The sequence below is a fragment of the Chlorella variabilis genome (genome assembly GCF_000147415.1).
Source record: "Chlorella variabilis unplaced genomic scaffold CHLNCscaffold_21, whole genome shotgun sequence".
NCBI lineage: Eukaryota > Viridiplantae > Chlorophyta > Trebouxiophyceae > Chlorellales > Chlorellaceae > Chlorella > Chlorella variabilis.
The window spans coordinates 855,809-874,602 of NW_005435067.1; the positions used below are offsets into that span (position 1 = coordinate 855,809).

General features: G+C 65.1%; 3 protein-coding genes across 3 annotated transcripts; 1 reads left to right on the forward strand and 2 right to left on the reverse strand.

The window, feature by feature from the left end:
• Positions 1 to 5,065: 5,065 nt before the first annotated feature.
• CHLNCDRAFT_32475 (hypothetical protein) lies at positions 5,066 to 9,362 on the forward strand. The gene is made up of 17 exons (XM_005844672.1): positions 5,066 to 5,339; positions 5,456 to 5,529; positions 5,658 to 5,755; positions 5,926 to 6,040; positions 6,172 to 6,228; positions 6,355 to 6,489; positions 6,662 to 6,714; positions 6,843 to 6,958; positions 7,097 to 7,170; positions 7,344 to 7,421; positions 7,578 to 7,662; positions 7,816 to 7,941; positions 8,144 to 8,240; positions 8,360 to 8,420; positions 8,584 to 8,755; positions 8,911 to 9,007; positions 9,148 to 9,362. The coding sequence occupies exons 1-17, from the start codon at positions 5,207 to 5,209 to the stop codon at positions 9,203 to 9,205; spliced, it is 1,629 nt and encodes a 542-aa protein (XP_005844734.1). The 5' UTR covers positions 5,066 to 5,206; the 3' UTR covers positions 9,206 to 9,362.
• A 2,367-nt stretch (positions 9,363 to 11,729) lies between these two features.
• CHLNCDRAFT_58831 (hypothetical protein) lies at positions 11,730 to 15,382 on the reverse strand (the record flags this gene model as incomplete). The annotated part of the gene is made up of 6 exons (XM_005844749.1): positions 15,332 to 15,382; positions 14,815 to 15,107; positions 14,555 to 14,679; positions 14,226 to 14,358; positions 11,996 to 14,026; positions 11,730 to 11,891 (listed from the first exon to the last, which is right to left on the reverse strand). Exons 2-6 carry the CDS (start codon positions 15,091 to 15,093, stop codon positions 11,730 to 11,732), a joined length of 2,730 nt encoding a protein of 909 aa, XP_005844811.1. The 5' UTR covers positions 15,094 to 15,107; positions 15,332 to 15,382.
• A 234-nt stretch (positions 15,383 to 15,616) lies between these two features.
• Positions 15,617 to 17,495, reverse strand: CHLNCDRAFT_36797 (hypothetical protein; the record flags this gene model as incomplete). Its single annotated transcript, XM_005844750.1, has 9 exons — positions 15,617 to 15,757; positions 15,860 to 16,002; positions 16,104 to 16,179; positions 16,276 to 16,395; positions 16,553 to 16,621; positions 16,783 to 16,833; positions 16,963 to 17,118; positions 17,220 to 17,309; positions 17,397 to 17,495. 9 exons carry the CDS (start codon positions 17,493 to 17,495, stop codon positions 15,650 to 15,652), a joined length of 912 nt encoding a protein of 303 aa, XP_005844812.1. The 3' UTR covers positions 15,617 to 15,649.
• Positions 17,496 to 18,794: the final 1,299 nt, after the last annotated feature.

An 18,794-nucleotide genomic window follows, 5' to 3' on the forward strand; every position in this document is an offset into this window, starting at 1 on the left:
AGGTGACGGGGTAGCCGCAGTAGAAGCGCAGCCCAATCGCATACTCCTTGCCCCCTGAAAATGTCGTTTGGGCCTGCAGAACGCACGGGATTGGGGGCCATCAGAACTGAGCCCAGAGGCAAAAAACTGGGGCCGGCAGGCAAAAACTGGGCTAGGAGGGATTCGGCGGGGCCGGCCAACGCGGCGCCAGCTCCAGGCAGCCCTGCTGCTCACCTCAAACCCTGTGATCAGTTGTCCCGTCGGGCAGCTCGTCATTTCGTAGGGATTTTGCCCAGTCCCCCCCAGGCCGTCAACGCTGCATGTGCAGAGGCCAGCGGAGCCAGGTGAGCACACACCCGCAAATTTGCCTGGCCCAGCCAGCCCCTCCTCCACGCATGTAACGCAAGGGAAACATTGGGGGCAGCTGACAAACGCCCTTGGCAGGTGCAATGAACACAGCGCATGCACCTGGAGATGAATTGGCCATATTGTCCCCCTACTGACGAGTAGCCATTAAGTTTAAGGCCGCTCCCCTTGTTAGACTTGTTGGGAGGGCCAGGAAACACCTGAACGCAGGCACGGCATAACAAACGTGTCGGCAGCCGTGGTGCGCTCTGCCCAGCGCCTGCCTTCACTCATCAGTCTGGACGCTGGCAAGACAGGAGTGCTCGACAAGGCGGAGAGCGGCGCTCACAAACTCACATCCAGCACGGTTGCATTGGAGTCGCTGCAGCCGGCGCTCAGGCCATTCATGGGTTGAGTCTCCGTGGCGCTAGTGTAGTCATCGTCAACCCAGACGTACCAGCGCTGCGGGAGCCGCCAGAGGGGGACGCACAGTCAGCACAGGTGCGGACGCACACACCTGTGCAAGCAACTGACCTGTGCCAAACAGGGTAAAATGCCTAATCAAAAGCAACAGGCAGACGGCAGCACCAGCCTCGAGCCTCACCGTAACAAAGCCACAGGGGCACGTCTGGCCGGGCCTGTTGGCTGGCCCCGTGCCGGGGCCTGCCCACTCAGAGTAACCCATGGCAGGCGGCGGGCTGGGCGGCGGCGGCGGTGGCGGTGGGCTTGGCACGACAGTAGGCGGTGGCGGTGGCGGCGGCGGCGGCGGCGGGCTGGGCGCCCCATCAGGCGGCGGCGGCGGCGGGCTAGGCGCCCCAGCAGGCGGCGGTGGCGGCGGGGTTGGCGGCATGGTGGGTGGCGGCGTGTCAGGTGGCGGCAGCCCCGGCGGCGGCAGGGCGGGAGGCACCGGGAGGCCGGGTCCAGGCGGGAGCAAGGAGGGAGGGATGGGAGGGGGCGACGCTGGGGCGGGCGGTGGCAAGCTGGCACAGACGGTGGGGACTTCGCAGTAGAAGCGCACTCCGCGAGAATACTTGTTGGCACCGTTGATCTGAGTGTCCACCTGCAGCAAGGGGAGGGAAGGCGCGCTTCGTTGCGGCGCAATGAGGCCAGCCTCAAGAAGAGCTGCCGAGCTGCCGAGCAGGCACGCTGGGGGCGTTTGTGGGTAGGCGAGCCACAGCACCCAGGCATACCTCCAGTCCTGTGATGAGCTGGCCGGCGGGGCAGCTGTAGGTGAATGGGCTGGGGCCTGTGCCGCCGAGGCCCTCGAGGCTGCAGGCGCGCAGGAGGCAGGCAGGCAGCGGATGGTGAGCAATGCTTGCTCGGCGCTCGCTCCTCTACCATGCACACCTCGCCCTCGCCCCACCTCTGCTCCCCAGCCACGCGGTTGGTAGCAGGGAGCGGGGCAGGCACGCATGCCGTGGTGGTGGCACCCTGGCCGCAGCAAAGAAAGCAGGACGAGAAAGAAAGCAGGCGGCCCCACCTGGAGATGTAGTCGCCGTACTGGCCATCCATGGAGCTGAAGCCCTCCCAGCTCAGCATGCTGTTGTCGGGGACATCAGGCGGGACGCCAGGGAACACCTGCAGGCGCAGCGCCGGGGTGCGGCGGCTGAGCGCGTGCTGTGCGGGCTGCTGGGCGCACCCAGCAGGCGGCCCGCGCAAGTGGGAAAGCGCTGCTGGCCTGCGACAAACCCTGCACCAGCCTGGCTGTGCAGAGCGCGGCAACTTTCCGGCCCATCCCCAGCTGGCAGGTAGGCCAGGCACCGGGTGCAGCAGAAGCGAAGCAGCCGAGATTCCTGCTCACATTCAAGAGTGTCTGGGCATCGTCAGAACACGTCCCCACAATGCCCGTCAAGGGAGTGCCAGGAGCCTGCTCATCCTTCCACAGCGCCAAGTTCTGCAGCCAGGGGATTAAGCCAGTGCCTGCGGTCAGATGCTGGGCAGACAGAGAGCCCAGGGGCTAATGGCACGCTTGATGGGCACACAGAGCAGCAGAGCACACTGTGCCAGCAGCGCGGTTCCCAGCTGGTCATGTGTGTCATGCTGCCGGCACTGGCTGGATGGCTGGGATGCAGCACCCAGCTGCAACACTCACCCGGATGAAGCCGCAGGGACACTTTCCCCACACATCGGCGGGGCCCTTGCCAGGGCCTAGCCAAGGAGACAGGCCGGTCTGCGGGAGCGGCGCCTGCACAGACGGCGATGGCGACGGCGATGCCGACGGCTGCTGTCCAGGCGAGGGAGACGGCGTCTGCTGCCCTCCGTTTGAGGGAGATGGCGTTGGCTGCCCTCCATCTGACGGGGACGGGGACGGCGACGGCTGCTGCCCTCCATTCGAGGGGGACGGTGACGGCTGCTGCCCTCCATTTGACGGGGACGGCGACGGCTGCTGCCCTCCATTCGAGGGGGACGGTGACGGCTGCTGGCCTGGCGTGGGGGACGGCGATGCCTGCTGCCCATTGGGAGTGGGGGAAGACGTCGGCTGCTGCCCCCCAGGTGAGGGGGATGCGGTGGGCGAAGTGCCCGGAGTGAATGAAGGGGACAAGGAGGGCGATAAAATGCTTGGTGACAGCGAAGGGGAGAGCCCTGGGGATAGGGAGGGCGATGAAATGCCAGTAGAGGGGGATGGCGAGGTGGTGGGTCCTGACTGGGGTGCTAAGCCTGGAGCGAAGATGTCTGGGGAGGGCGACGCATACGGGAAGTACCCATTCGGACCGGGAGCCTCAGCCATCGGCGCTGGCGCTGGCGCCGGCTCTGATGGTAGCGGTGGTAACGATGGCGCGCCGTCTATCAGCCCAGGAGACAACCCTGGCGCCAGCGGTTGTCCTGGCGACAGCGAGCCATCCGGCCCGGGCGCCGAGTCTGGTCCATCAGACTGCACGTTGAAGTCTGGATCTAGGGATGGGCTCAGCAGCACGCCCTGCCCAGGCGGCTGCGGGGCCCCCAGCGACGGCGCAGCACCCGGCGCAGGCGCCGCGCCCGGTGCTGGCGCTGCGCCCGGTGCAGGCGTAGCGCCAGACGCTGGCGCACCAACTGGCAGCGGAGCGGCTCTGGGTGGCAGCGGCGGCTGCCAGCCTGGCGGGGCCGACGGCGGCCGCAGCAGCTGCAAGAGCGACGGCGGCATTGGCGGCGGCCTGAGCGATTCCGCGCCGGCCACCTCGCTAAGGCCCCTGGTGTAAGCCTCTGTGCGCTGGCTGTTCTTGTTGGAATTGGTAACTGCAGGCAGCAGCAGCAGCAGCCGGGTGGAAAGAGGCGGCCAAAGTGCTCAGCCGGCAAAAGTGCAGCAGAGGGCAGCGGCGCAGCACCACCAGCGCAGCAGCAGCAGCGGCAACGCAGCATGGACAGCATGGTGCAGCAGCTGGGTGCCGACACTATGGCCAGCCTGGTGGTATTGCGGCAGACTAGCTGACAGCCCAATCAAACAGCCAGCAAGCCACAGCGCACTAGCCGATGCTTGGCAGCATGGTGGCGCAGGTGCTGCTTTCAACTCCCGGCCACAACAGGGCGCCGCAGTTGCCAGTATACAGCCAGTGCACGCACCTCCGGCGGCTCCTGTCGCGACCAGCGCCGCCAGCGTCACCGTCAGCACCCAGCCGATGAGCATGCCCTCGGGGCGCTGCCACAGGCGTGCCGCCTGGTCGGCGCCGTAGTAGCCGTCGCCATCGCTGCCATCCCACTCCTCATTGGCGCTGTCATTGTCGGGGCGGTAATCCGCCACGCCCACGCCCAAGTGCTGAGGCACAGGGGTCAGCTCTGGGTGGGCAGCATCAGCGCTGCTCATCCCGCCAGGCGCGTGGCGGCGCCTCCTGCCGCCGCCGCCTGGCGCGAGCGCCGTTCAAAGCTCCGGGCGGCGTCTGTGCCACTGGTTCACCGGGGTTCGTGCATATCGAGCTGCACCTCTGCATGGGATAGTCCAGGAGCGGAGCAGCGCGAACAATCTTGTTCATTCGGCATTTTGCCCATGGGGTGCCCCCCCGCGGCCCCCGCGGCCGGCGGCGATAAAGATCAGCTCAGACTGCATGGTTTACCTCTGAAATGCTGGAGCGGGAGCAGCAGGGCCCCGGGCAGGTGTCTAACTGGGAGGTGGCTATGAAGTGTGTCGGGGGCGGGTGGGATTAGAGGAGTTGGTCGCTGATCAGCTGATCGATCGCCCGGTGCCCTCCGGCCAAGGCTTGTTCAACGCGGCTTGAGGTACAGGGCGGCTTGGAGAGGTACATGAAGCGGACCAACGGGAGAAGCGATCGATTCAATTGGCCCAGGTCACATCCTTGGGCTGCATCAGGCCGCCGGAGCGTTTGTAGTGCCAGCCTGATGATGATGATCAGTGTGTCGTGACCCGTAGTGGGCGGCTTCTTGCGCAGCGGGTCTCAGGCAGAGACAGGAGCCAGCGTCATGCATTTGTAGGTTCCTTCCCGCCATGTGAGGAATGCTGCGTAGGAGGTCAGGGTACTTTAGGGACACATGGTTTAGATACATGCCTCTGCAAGGCACAGAGGCATCTATCCAAACGGCCCGCCAACTGCAGCAGAGGGCCGTTTCCCGCTTGAACCCGCCGCCACATGCCGAGCACCACACTTCAGTGTGTGCCGCCTCAGGCGCAGGCGAGCTCAATTCACCGACCTTGCGCCTTCTGGGCAGCTGATTGAGCCAAGCCGGCAGCGCCAGCTGGGCAGTACAGCCGTACCTCATCGAGCGCCAGGCCTCAGTTTGTTGGTCGGGCCCCTGCCAGGCACTTGTCCGTGCAATAGCCAACACTCTAGAGCCCCTCCACCCTCCTCTCAGTGCTCTCGAGTTTCACCCCCAGAACCCGGCCCGCACTCCCTTGAGACTGCCAAGTTGCGACGGTAGAGGCCATTACATATATCATTGCAGCGAGGGCGGCGCAATGCTGGCGTGCAGCGCGATGCGTCGTGAGGCGCTGGGCCATGCAGCTGGGCTGTGCCGGGGGGTGGCCAGCTGGTCCAAGTTCAACCCGGCAGCAATGTCGGGCAGCAACCCCGCGCAAGCCAGCAATCTAGGTGGGTTGCCGTCCGGCGGCAGCGGCGGGCGGCTGCGCTGGCTCCTGCCTAAAGAGCAGCCCTTGGTGTGCGTGCCCTTGCCCAGGCAATGTTGCGCGTGTCCCGCCTGCCTGCAGTGTACGGCGAGTGGGTGCAGGCGGAGAAGACTATGGCTATCCCCGACCCGCTCAATGGCGAGCCCTTTATCCAGGCACGAGCCTGGCTGGCCTACCGTGCCAAGGGTTGCCCACTCTGGGTGTGCCACCTCTCTTCCCTCCCCGTCCTCTGCCCTCCTTTCACTTGGATCATGGCCGGCACTGTGCCTGCTTCCTGCTGCAGGTCCCAGACACGCAGCTGTACGAGGTGGAGCCCTTTGTTGCGTCAATGAAGGCCACCCCCAAGTCCGGCATGCACAACCCGTTTAAGCAGCCCGAGCGGTAAGCTGCAGCCTGTGTTTGGGCCGAGTCGCGCACGGGAATGCTGCTGCACTGGCTGCCACTGAAGGGCACGTCACCAGGCGCCGGTGCTGGCAGCCTGCCTGCATGCCACGCAAAGCACACTGCCCGCCAACAACCTGCTGCCGACCCCGCACCTGCCTGGGTTGCAGCTATCTGATGTGGGGCGACATCACGGCACGCGTTGCGGCAGAGATGCGGCGACCTGAGGTGGAGGATCACTTTGCCCGCCTCATTCAGCGCACAAGCCCCAAGAGCTATGCACAGGTGCGAGGCGAGGCGTGGGAACAGGCGAGGCCAGGCAGGGATCGAGCTGGATCATGCATCCTGCCCTGGGCGGTCTGCGCGTGGTGCACCTGCGCTGACGTGCTTGGGTGCATTCCAATGCCTGCCTGCAGGCGTCGGGAGAGGTGCGGGTAACCCGCAAGTTTCTGGAGAACTTCAGCGGCGACCAGGTGAGCCTGTAGGACTTTGAGCCTGCAGTTGGCGGCAGCAGCTGCGTCATTGGACTGCCGGCCTGGCGCTGGTATTCACACAGCTGCCTGCCCACAAGCCTCCCCGCTGCGTTTCCCACCTGCCAGGTGCGCTTCCTGGCTCGGGGCTTCAGCGTGCCGGGCGACCACCCGGGGCAGCAGAGCCACGGCTACCGCTGGCCCTACGGCCCCGTCACCCTCATCACACCCTTCAACTTCCCCCTGGAGATCCCGGTGCTGCAAGTGAGCAGGAGGCTGTGGGTGTGCAGGTGCAATTGTTGGGTGTGTGGGTGGAGGCAAAGGCCATGCCAGCACCCACAAAAAGTGCCTGTTACCCCGAAGGTGCCATTGCTGGATGCGTGCATCATTAGGGAGGCTCAGGCCGCCTGCTGATCCCGTTGCTGCTGCTGCGCAGATGATGGGCGCTCTGTACATGGGCAACAAGCCGCTGGTACACTCCGACCACAAGTGAGGGGAGGTGAAGGGCACCAGCGGGCGCCAACCAAATGCGGCGGGGAGAGGGCGACAATGGCATGCCAGGATGGCCCTGTGGTTGCGCCCACTGCTGCGCCCCGCCCCTTGTCCTGTCTGTGCAGGGTGTGCCTTGTGCTGGAGGAGTTTGTGCGGCTGCTGCACCACTGTGGCATGTCGCTCACCGAGCTAGACATATGCAACGGCAGGGGCGCCACAGTGAACGAGATCATGGCGCAAGGTAGGGCTGGGCAGTGGACAGTGGTATGGGAGTAGCGGTGGTGGCAGCTGGTTTGTTTTACTGTGGTGGCTGCTGCCTTCCTGCCTTCCCAATCCTCCACCCCTGTGCTTCCTGTCTGCCATGTCTGCACGTCTTCAGGCCACCCGCGCAACACGCTGTTCACTGGCAGCAAGGGCGTGGCGGAGAAACTGGCTCGTGACTTCCACGGAAGGGTGAGGGCTTGGGGCGAAGTTGGCTTGGGGCGCAGTCGCGCAGCAGTTTCAGGCAGAAGCGTCGCACATGTACAGGGGTTCCAGGACTGGCGCCTCCACCTGCTTGTGGCTTTGATGGCTGTGCGCTGCACATTCTAAGCTGTTCATGCTGGCTGCCCCTCCTTGGCGTGCAGATTTTCCTGGAGGATGCTGGCTTTGACTGGAAGATTCTGGGCCCCGATGTGCATGAGTTTGACTATGTGGCATGGCAGGTGGGCAGAGGCCAGCGTTTCGTTGGTGGCTGTGGGGTGGCAAGGGGCCTGGGAGGAGACACGTGGGTAGGCGACCAGGAAACCAGCAGCAACTCAGCCTATAATTTGCAAGATGACTCAGTGCCCCTTGCTCCCGTCATCCCTGCTTCGTTGCAGTGCGACCAGGATGCATATGCGTGCAGCGGGCAGAAGTGCAGCGCGCAGAGCATCCTGTTCATGCACGACAACTGGGTGGAGGCGGGTGAGGCGATGGCTGGGCGCTTTTTCCAATGCTGTCGACATCAACTTGTCTGCCACCTGCCAATGCCTGCTGAGCCATGAGCTTGCTGTGCCCCCGCTGACGTTGCGCCGCCCTCCCTCCTTTGCCGCACCCTGGCGCCCTGCTTGCTGCCAGGCCTGGAGAAGGCGCTGGCGCAGCGGGCAGCCACCCGCAAGCTGGAGGACCTAACGGTGGGGCCGGTGCTGTCGGTGAAGACCGAGACGATGCTGGCCCATAAGGAGCGGCTGCTGCAGATACCTGGTGGGTGGATGGGTGGGCGAGTGGTGCACCTGCAATCATGGACTGATGGGTCCCCTGGGTCAGCAGCGGCACTGGACAGCAGATCCCAGGTGGATAGAGCAGGGAGCGGCACTGCCAGGCGGCACTCATGCTAGGTTGCAGCACCAGCGCCCTGCTGCACCCTGCCCCCAGCCAACTGGCCGGTTGAACGTTCCCGGCGCAGGCGCGCGGCTGCTGTTTGGTGGCGAGGCGCTGACGGGGCACTCCATCCCCGAGCGGTACGGCGCCATCCAGCCCACCGCCGTCTTTGTGCCCCTCAGGTGAGCAGGCCTCCGCTGCTTATTCACTTTAAGGCATGTTGCTGTTGGTGAACCTGAGGCCTGCCCAGCAACAGAAGGTGCTCATATTGTTGCCATCTGTTTCCTCTTCCTCCCGGCAGCGAGCTGCTTAAGGAGGCCAACTTTGAGGTGGCCACCAAGGAAATCTTCGGGCCCTTCCAGGTGAGGCCGCCCGCTGATGGCGCTCCCCGCCGTTTCCTTTTTCCTCCTCTCCTGCGCCCCTGGCTTGCCATTACACGCCTCCTCGTGCCCTCCACCTACATCCAACCCAGTCCAGCACCCCTTACACGCACATACATGCCCCGCACCCTGTGCCATACCGCAGGTGGTGACGCAGTACAGCGACCGCGACGTGCCTCATGTGCTGGAGGCGTGCGAGCGCATGGAGGCGCACCTGACGGCTGCTGTTGTGTCCAACGACGCCCGCTTTGTGCAGCACATCCTGGGGTCGACGGTCAACGGCACCACGTATGCAGGCATCCGCGCACGCACCACGGGTGGGCGCTGCTGCGCCGCAGGGCGCAGGGAATGGCAGGAGCGGGGCGACATTTCAGTACACATTGGACCAGGACATCCGCCCAAGAGGCTGGTGTTCTGACAATGCCTGGCTGCCGCCGTCCCCCGCTCCGTCCTGTCCTTGCCTGCCCTGCAGGCGCGCCGCAGAACCACTGGTTTGGGCCTGCGGGCGATCCACGTGCCGCCGGCATCGGCACCCCAGAGGCCATCCGGCTCGTATGGTCAACGCACAGGTGGGGGGTGTTGTGGGAATTGGGTCAGGGCCTGATTCATGCTGGACACATAGGGTGCAGAAGCAGTTCACATTGCTGGGGTCTGGTGCTGGGATTCGGTGCTGACATGGGTGTTGCTGGCCTGCTCCTCTTGAGTGCAGGGAGGTCATCCAAGACTTTGGGCCCGTGCCGCATGGCCTGCATCTGCTGCAGAGCTGAGCAGTGGCCTGCGCCACCTGTGGAGCGGGCAGCCGCGACTGTTTGGATGCTGCATTGACCTGCCCGTTGTTTTTACTCACCTTCTATCCTGTTCACAGGAGCACGTGGTTTGTGAAGGAAGACGTGGTTCCTGACAAGGCTTTGCAGCCCTGTTGCCTTTTCTTCCCCATGTCGGCAGGCTGCCGCCAGCTGGCATGTACGGCAGACTCTCAAAGAAGACTCTAAACATCGCACGGTTCACCCGCTGCACTTTTGTTGACAAGGCTGTGGTGCAGGAGTGAGGTGGTGGCTGCGCCTCGAGGAGAAATGAGTGCCCGCTTCGTAGCCCTGGCGGCCACCCTGCTCCTCGCAGGGCGCTGTATCGCCTTGTCACCCGTGGAGGCTCCTGTGTGAGTGATGCTTCAGCGAGAACGTGTGTTGGGGCATGCAGATCTATCTGCCCAGATGCCATCAGGAGAAGCACAAGAATGAACTAGCGGCGGCCAGCAGCACCATTCGTCCTCGATAAAAACCATATAAACAACTCCCTGCATTCTCTGCGTGCAGCGCCGCCCCTGCCCCCGCTCCCGCTCCTGGCCCCGACGTCGGCCCGCTGGTGGGCGCATCGTGCTCCACTGTGACACCCGGCACCAATCGGGCCTGCTGCCAGCAGAAGCTGGCAGACAATACCACCGACGCCTGGTGCGAGATCACCTTCCCAGGGGTAAGCGCTCTGCCTGGCTGGCTTTCCGCTGCCACCACTCCCTCCTCCTCGCTTGCCTGCTGCTGGCAATCGACCCTCTCAGCAGCCCTGTCTCCAAAATGCTGCCCTCCCTAAATGCAGCTGTTCAAGTCGCCCTCCCCATCCCCGAGGCCCTCCCCTTCGCCGTCGACCCCATCCCCGAGGCCCTCCCCGTCGCCGTCGCCCAAGCCGTCGCCGGTGCCTCAGCCCTCCCCATCACCCTCTCCCTCCCCCGCTGGCCCGCTGGTGGGAGCCTCCTGCGCCACTGTCAGCCCTGGCTTCAACAAGCAGTGCTGCGAGACCAAAATTGCCCAGAATGTGGAGGACGAATGGTGCCTGGACGTTTTCCCTGCGGTGAGTCAGCTAGCAGGCGAGCAAGCAATGCACAGCCAGGAATGCAGGCCTTTATCGCTCCAACGTGGCCCGGATCGTCACATGCCCCACACGCTGCCATCCCACCCACCCCCCTTCCACCCCCCCTTCCACTCCCCCAACCCTGCAGCTGTACTCTCCGCCCTCTCCTCCCGTCGTTGGAAACTCTCCCTCCCCCGCTGGCCCGCTGGTGGGAGCCTCCTGCGCCACGGTCACCCCGGCCGACAGCCAGCTGTGCTGCGAGACAAAGATTCAGGAGCAGAAGGAGGACAGCTGGTGTGAGGTGGCTTTCCCCGAGGTGAGAACAGGCTGATGTTGGCATGTGGGCTCGCACCCCTGCTGCAACAGCTGCAAGGAACAATGGTCAAGTGCAGGCGCACGTGCTTCCCCCTTCCATTCCTCCCCCCCGTCCACCATCCCGCCCTCACGCCGCGACGCGTGCCACCTGGTGCCCCCCTCCCTCCCCGCCTGCAGCTGTTCCCTGTGGTGGGCGCCAGCTGCGGGACCGTGACCCCTGCTGACCGGGCCGAGTGCTGCGCACAGAAGGTGGTAGAGAACAAGGCAGATGACTTCTGCAATTCACTCAGCCCCTCTCCCAGCCCCTCCCCAGCCGAACCCTCCCCAGCCCCACAGCCCCTGAGCCCCGCCGCCGCTCCCACCCCAGAGCCGCTCTCTCCTGGGCCAATCGACCTCGCACCCGTTCCGGCCATTGACACACTGCCACCTGTGGCAGCACCCACCGCGGCGCCCACCCCAGAGCTGGCCCCTGTCTCGGCACCGGCGCCAGCACCCATACCCCAGGAGTCTGCCGGGGCGCAGTCGGTGGCTTCACCCCCGCCGCCGCCCAGCGCTGCCGCCAACAAGCAGCTACTCCCGTCGCTGCTGTTCTGCCTGCTGGCAGGTGTGCTGGGCTTAGCCCTGCTCCTGGCGTGAGCGAGGCAAGCAGCGGCGGCATGGCTGCCACAGGAGCGCTCCGTGTGGACACAGAGATAACAGCAGCCCTTTCACCTCCAACGCATACCCCCTGCTGACAGCCAGCAACAGAGCCGCAGGATCCCAGGCGCCAGCGGTATGTGACCCCTCAGACCTTCAAAAACAAACCTTTCTGTTTGTGCACTGAGCTGACCTCATGTTTCCTGTGATTATTATATATTTATATGTGCTGTAATTCCAATTCACTTGCATTCGCCTTTTGGATCTCATGTCACGTGCTCGTGTTCATACACTGGTACGAAGCACACCGGTAAGATAAAAAGAGCGAGCATGTGAGGATGCGGTGGATGGGGTGCACTGAGCGTCCTGCCTTAATGGAAGCGTTTGATGTTTTTGTGGGGCACAAAACTGTCGGGCAACTTGTGTGAAATGGTGGTCAGAAAAACTGTCGGAGATGGGGAGGCGGTGACTGTAAGGTGAAATAGCGAAGTGCGCTGATCAGCTCTCGTCGACGCCGCAGACGCCAGACGTGCGGCGCGGGGGCTGATAGAGCACCAGCGGGGCACGCGGCCGGCGTGCTCCTCGGCTGCCGCTGCCGCTGCCGCCATCAGGCGTGCCGGCAGCTCCAGTGCTGGCTGCCTTCTCCAGCACTAGAAGCCTCTGCAACAGCAAACAGTGCGAGCTCAGCCTCTTGGACCGCACACAAGCAGTAGCAGTCTGCGGTATACAGCGGCTCATCAGCAGCACCAGCAGCCCCGCCGCACCTGCAGTATGGCCCGCTGCCGGTCCTGCAGCTGTTGCAGGCGAGCATCAAGTTCGGCAACTGGCTCCGCAGGCCCGCTGCCACCCCTTGCCGACGTGCCAAGCCCGGGGGGAGCGGCAGCGGCGGCGGCCTTGCGGGCGCCGGCGATACTGGTCCCCCAAGCGCCCAGCCCCGGCGGCCGCCCACCAGAGGTGGCAGCCGGTGGCTCATCGGCCTCCTGCTGCTCAGCCGCTGCCGAGGCGCTGCCGCCGCCACGGTCGCTGGCTGGCGGGTGGCAGCTGGCGGCAGCAGCAGAGGCCATGGCGGCCTTCAGCGCAGACACAGCACCACGAGGCGCAGCCCCAGCTGCCGCCTGCGCAGCTTCCGCGCGCTCCTTGGCGTGCTTGCGCTGTGCGGCGCGGCGCTGGCTTGGAGTCATGCCAGTATACATGGAGGAGGGCTGCTGCTGCTGCCTGGGTCGACCATGCGGCGGCAGGGCCTCCTCCCCCTCCTCCTCCCCCTCCTCCTCCTCCTCCTCCTCCGCATGTCGGGCCGCTGGCTGCTGGCGGCCTCGCTGCACCTGCTGCACCACCCGCCTGCCGCCTGCCGCAGCGCTGCCGCCATTGGCGTACAGCTGCACAGTCAGACCGCTGGCGGCACTGGCGGCATACTCCTCCTGTGCGCTGCTGCCCGGCAGGGGCTCCGCAAACTGGCGCAGCAGCTCGGCAACCTCGGTGCTGGGCCCGCTGCCGCCCCCCGCTGTCGGGCTGCTGCTCTCGCTGCCGCCATCCTCGGCATCCAGCACGCCAGCGGCCGCCTGCACCTGCCGGCTGCTGCGCCCGCCGCGGCTGCCCACCGTGATCGTGAGTGCCGAGGCGGCTTGCGCCTCTGCATTCTCGTAAGACGCTATCTCCGTCTCAGAAGCGGTCTCCCACTCGCTCTCATCGCCAGCCAGGCTTCCACCCTCTGAAGCAGCAACAATCTCCTCGTCCTCCTCCTCCTCCTCCTCCTCAGCAGCAGCAGCAGCAGCAGCACTAAGCTGCTGCTGCCGCTGCTTGGGCGCAGCCCCAGCAGCGGCAGAAGGCGGTGGCAGCGGGCGGCTGATGCCAGGCGGCGGACCATCATCCTGCTCAGCAGCCGCCGCTGCTGCTGCCGCCTCGCGCAGCCGGGCGTTCTCTCGCTTCACTTGCTCCCGCCGCCCGCCACGGTGCCGTTTGTGGGGGGCGCTCCTGCCATGGCTGCCATGCTGCATGCTTTGCTCCTCATCTGAATCCTCCTCCTCCTTGGCTGCTGCTGCCGCTGCAGGTGCCTTAGGAGGTGCCTGCTGCTGCCGCTCCCTGTCGGCGGCAGCCGCAGCGAGGGCAGCACCCAGCATGCCGCCCCGCCTGCGCTCGCCGCCGGCACCGCCCACACCGGCAGCTGTCGTGCCCTCCTGCAGGCCCTGCGCCCGCGACCTGCCTTGGGAGGTGCGGCCGCCAGTGGAGGGTGCTGCCAAAGCGGGTGGGGGCAGTGGCGAGCGCTGCCCGCGGGACTGCTGCCGCTCCCGGGGCCGCTCCTGCTGCTGCTGCCTGCCACGCTGCCGCCCGATGTCGAGGCCGCGTGCCTCGGCGGCAGGCACGGTGCCCTGGCCGGTCAGCACTGGGGGCGGCCGGTAGGTTGCAAACCCTTCCCGCAGCTTGGGGGCCTTCCTGGCGCCGCTGCTGCTGCCGCTGGCCACATCACCAGAGGCAGCCTGCGCCTGTGCATTTGCTGGGGCTGCACCCACAGCAGGCTGCAGGACCGCCGGCTCGCTGCCAAGCTGCACCACTGGCAGCATCATGGCATAGCTGCCATCCTTCATCTGCACCAGGACTGGCATGCTTGCTGGCGGGGGCGCCACCAGGGCTGCAGGCGCCCTGGCAGCTGCTGGGTCTGGCATGGCAGCAACTGCAACGGGCATTGCAGCCCCTGGTGCTGCTGCTGCGGCTGCTGCTGTGACACCAGTGGGCTGCAGCTGCGTGGGCGATGGGGTATCCGCCGCTGCCTGCTGTACCGCCCTCTGCAGGATGCGGGACTGCGGAGGCAGAAAACAGGGAGGAAAGCAGCACGGCGTGAGGCCCCAGCATCCCACTCAAGATGTTCATGGCACGGGAGAGGCGAGTAGCATGTAGCATGCTGCACAAGATGGGAGGCTGAGGGATATGCAGGTATCCAGGGCAGCAGCAGCGTGGCTAAGCATGGCGAGGTGCCTCCCCTTCAAGGGGGCAGCTCACCGGCGTGACCTTGGGCGCCGGCTTGCGCCACCACTTGCTGTGCTCTGCATCGGAATCGTGTGGGTTGAAGGCACCCGTCTGCTCTGGGTGCTGCTGCGAGCCCGGCTGCGGAGCCGCGCGCCACGGCTCCGTCCTGCACCGGCGGGCAGTTGGGAGGTGAGCGGGGCAGCAGCAGGGCAAGCGGGGGCCATCACTCAGGTGCAACCAGGAATCGCGCACGGCAAGGAGGCAAGCATTGACATCCATCAGGTCAGCCAGCCGGGAGGTGAGCTACCCAGCACACAGGAGCTGGCTGGCTGCTCCGGCCCTCGCCCTGGACCGACACTCACATGCCCCACTCTCGTCCGTCGCGCTGCACCTTGGCCCGACCCCACTTGCGCTGATACTCGTCCCCCGCAGCATGCGCCTCCTGCCACGCCTTCTCGTATGCGTCACGGTCCTTCTGATTGCGCACCTGCGATGTGAAGCCAACAAGTTGGGTGATGCCAACAGCGGCAGCGGTGGTTCAGCCCGCGAGCGGCCTGATGCAACCGGCACCCCTTGAAAAGACGACCCTGGGCAGTGGCGACCGCTGCCGGCAGCCACTCACAATGTCCCGGATGAAGCCGTGCTGCAGGTCGAGGCGCTGGCGGCTGGCACCACGCTCCACCTGCATGCCCTCGTGCCACCCATCCCGTGCCTCAAAGCCTGTCACACCCTCCTCCTCTGCCGCCTCTTCCACCAGGGCATTCCAGCCACGGCTGCCGCCGCCCATGCTGCCGCCGGCAGCGGCATCCCCTCCAGACCCGCGCCGCTGCTGCCGCTCCTCCGCCTCGTCCTCCTCCACGTCGTCTGCCCACAGGTGGCGACCCTCCGGCCCGCCCGGCATTGTGCTGCGACGATCTGATGCCGCGACACAGGTTTAGCAAAGCACAGAGCGTCAGGACACTGCGGGTTGAGCTGCCGTTTGGGTTTGCAAGTGTAGGGTGGTCAAGTGTAGAGCCACGCCAAGGCCGCACCGGCCCGCCGCCCTTTCCTGCCCACACTCGCCGCACCAGCCACTGCCTTGGCTTTGGCACTCTTGTGCCATTGTGCCAGACATCTCAGCTGAGCACGCTTTTTGTCACCTGTTTATGGATTGACAGCCATTTCAGATATCCAGCCCGCAGCACCATCAGGGCATGTGCGGGAAGCTCAAGCCTGGGGTTGCTCGACCAGGGGTTGGGAGAAGTGCATATGCCCGCACAGCTCCCTCCCCCTTGGACAAAACATGAAGCCAACCAGTTATTGAGCGTAAATGAAGACCCATGCCAGCCTGCCAGGGCAGCTTCGCTGAATGGAGACCCTACGTGGACTGCGAGTGGTAGAGCCGGCGTGGGTGGGCGGGTCTGGTGTTGGGGGTTTGGCCAAGTGTAGGGAGGCAGTGTTACAGGAAGCGGGCGGGCTCAAACATCGACGCTGCCGGCAAAGACAAGTTCAGCCGGGCCGGTCATGTAGATATGGTTGTCAGACTCGCGCCATTCAATGTGCAGCGGGCCGCCAGGCAGATCCACCTGCGTCAACAATGATGAACAGCACGGGTTGACAACTCCCTGGATGGCTCCTGTCTCCTGGCCTTACTGCGGCTGACCTCTCCCCCTTGCCAGCCCCCTAACCTGGCAGGAGCGGTCGGTGTGGCCCTCCAGCACGCCCGCCACCACGGTCGCACAAGCGCCCGTGCCGCAGGCAAGCGTCGCACCGGCGCCACGCTCCCACACCACCATACGCACATGGCTGCGGGACAGCACCTCCACAAACTCTGCGGGATGGCAACAGTCACGGGGGAACATGGCTCACGGTCAGCCAAATGAAGGGGCGAGCAACAGCAGGGAGCCAGCAACAGCAAGCTTCACCGCCTACCGGTGTTGGTGCGGGCCGGGAAGACGGGGTTGTGCTCAAACTTTGGACCGATGCCAGGCAGGTCAATGCTGTCCACCTGCAGCATGGTGCCGAGAGTTCAAAGGGAAGAAAGCAGCAGCGGAAAGGAGCATAGTCCAGCAGCAGCAGCAGCAGGTGATGGCCACTTCTTCACCTTGATGCTGCTGCCATCAGCGAGGCCAAAGGTGATGGCGTGCGGGTTGCCCATGCTGACACAGGTCATGAGCCACTCCTTGCCATCCACTGCCAGCTTCTGCTGCACTACCGCCTCGCCCTGTACAGGCAACACGGCAAGATACTACAGATCGGTGCCAACTGCTGCTGCCAAGTGCTGATGGCCGCCAAGGTCGGTAAAAGGAGGAGAAATGACAGGCTCGTGCATGGCACTCGAAAACTCTGGGCCACCCGAACCACCACCATCACAGACGCACCTGCGTGGGCTGCAGCGTGGTGGGCACGTCTGGGCCACGCAGGATGGGCTCTCCCATGTCCACACACACCTGCACAACAGCAAGCAGGGGGCAGCCCCACAACAATCGAAGAGATGCCGGCAGAACTGTGCTGCCTCACAGCCGCAACTACCAGCTGATTGCATCAGGCATCAGGTGATGTGGCTGGCTCGAACCAACGCGGTGCCGGCGCCAGCACTGCACGGACGCACCTGGCCATCAGGCAGCAGCGCTGGCTGGATGAGCCCCGCCAGCGTGTGCACCTTGTACTGCCGTGGTGCAGAACCATCCACATCTGCATGGGGCAGATAGGGTATGGGGGTGCAAGCGTAAGGCAGCAAGGCATCAACCCATCTGGCTGTGTCCTATTCTCGCCGTTGCTGCCACCACACAAGCTGGGCTCCTGCCCCTCGAGCACGTGGATCACCTGCCACAAACCGCGCCAGACAGCGGATGCCGTTGCCGCACATCTCGGGCTCAGAGCCATCCGAGTTGAAGATGCGCATGCTGTAATCGGTGCCATTCTCCGAGGGCAGCGCAAATATGACCTGCGGAGGAGCCGTAGGTGAAGCGTCAGGCCCGGCAGGGAGGGGAGGTTGGCAGGCATACACACAGCTGCAGCGGTGGCAGCATAAAGCCAGCCACGCACCCCGTCGCCACCAATGCCAAAGTTTCGGTCGCACAGCTTGACGGCTTGCTCGGGGGTGACAACCGGCTCGAGCTGGTGCCGATTGTCCACCTGAGGAGGTGAGGAGAGCACGCGCGGGTCACAAAGAGAGACGGCACAGCCAAGAGGACGCAGGCCTGATGGCTACCCCGACCTCACCAGGATGAAGTCATTGCCCAGCCCCTGATACTTGGCAAACTTGACCGCCGCTGCGCACCGCGCCACCTGCCGCCGACTCGGCGTCGCTGGCTGCTGCATGTGCCGTTGCCGGCGCTGGAGCTGCTGCTGCGGCAGTGCCCTCGCGCAGGCTGCCTGCACCACCATGCCTGGCTGCTGCGGCGCGGGGTGGGTGGGAGCTGGGCGAGTGCGAGGGACACAGCAAGTCTCCGATTCCCAGCACCAGGGGCCAGAAGACACCTGTTCTGCGCCAGCAGGGGCTGATGTGAAGGCGGCCGGAGCTGAGGAAACCTGCGTGCCAGCTTGTACACCCAAATCCCTCCTCCCTCCTCCTCAGTTCCCACTCGGGCCTGGTCGCCGTGTCCCACTCGGGCCTGGTCACTTCCACAGCGCGCGCTGCTCTCGAGCGGTGCGGCGTTGCGCCCCGCCAGGCGGCAACAGCGGTTCGCCGCCTTGTGCGCAGTGCCCTCGCTTACAACGTGCAGATCCGCACATCGCGACGATCGCTGTATGCACAGACGCCGCCGACAGCTCAGAACCCTCCAGATCCAGCCTGACAGCCTCCTGTGGGGAGGGAGTGGCGGCAGGCTTCCTCTGGAAAGTCGCTGCCACCGTTCCTCCCCCTGAGTCACCCGTGTTTGGTCACGTCTTCTTCTTCTTCCCCCGCGGTCTGCGTCGAGGCTGTGTAGTGTGGGTCCCCAGGCCCTGCCTGAACGTCGTGCGAGTTGTGCCGCAATGTGCCTGGGCTGCTGGCGTCGGGCGCAGGCAAGGTGGACCTGATCGCGCGGCATGCAGGAGTGACAGTAGCGCACGAAGACAGGACCGACTCTTGCATCCGCCTCCGCTACTGCAGCCGCCGCCGCCACCGCTGGGCCTCTGCCGCACCAGGCGCTCTCCGACATTCTCTGCATCGGCGAGCGTTGGCCAGCCCGCTGCGGCCGAGATGCAGGGATGCGAACATCTGCAGCACAAGCGCGCCGGGCCCTTGCACCAGAGTGGTTTTTCGGTGCAGGACCGTGGTTTGCTGCCTGCTCCATTGCTACTCAGTTTGTGGGTCCTTGGGTCGCTCACAGGCAGCAACCTCCGCTGCCGCTAACATCACTGCTTGTGCCAAAACAGCTGCATTATCCATCGTTGTCTCTTTGCACCGCATAACGTGGCCGCGCTGCTTGCGGCTGCAAGGCGCGGTTGCGTGAGTGCACCTCCTACCGCCGTCACCCTCCTTCTCCTCCAGTCTTTGCGTCGGCACGTTCACAGCACACTTCCCACATACGCAGCCCTATGTGCCAGCTGCCGTCTTGAATGTGAAGCCAAGTTGCAGCCGCAGGCACTCCCCAACGTTCCCCAACGCTCCCCAACTGAGTGTTCATTCCATCTGAA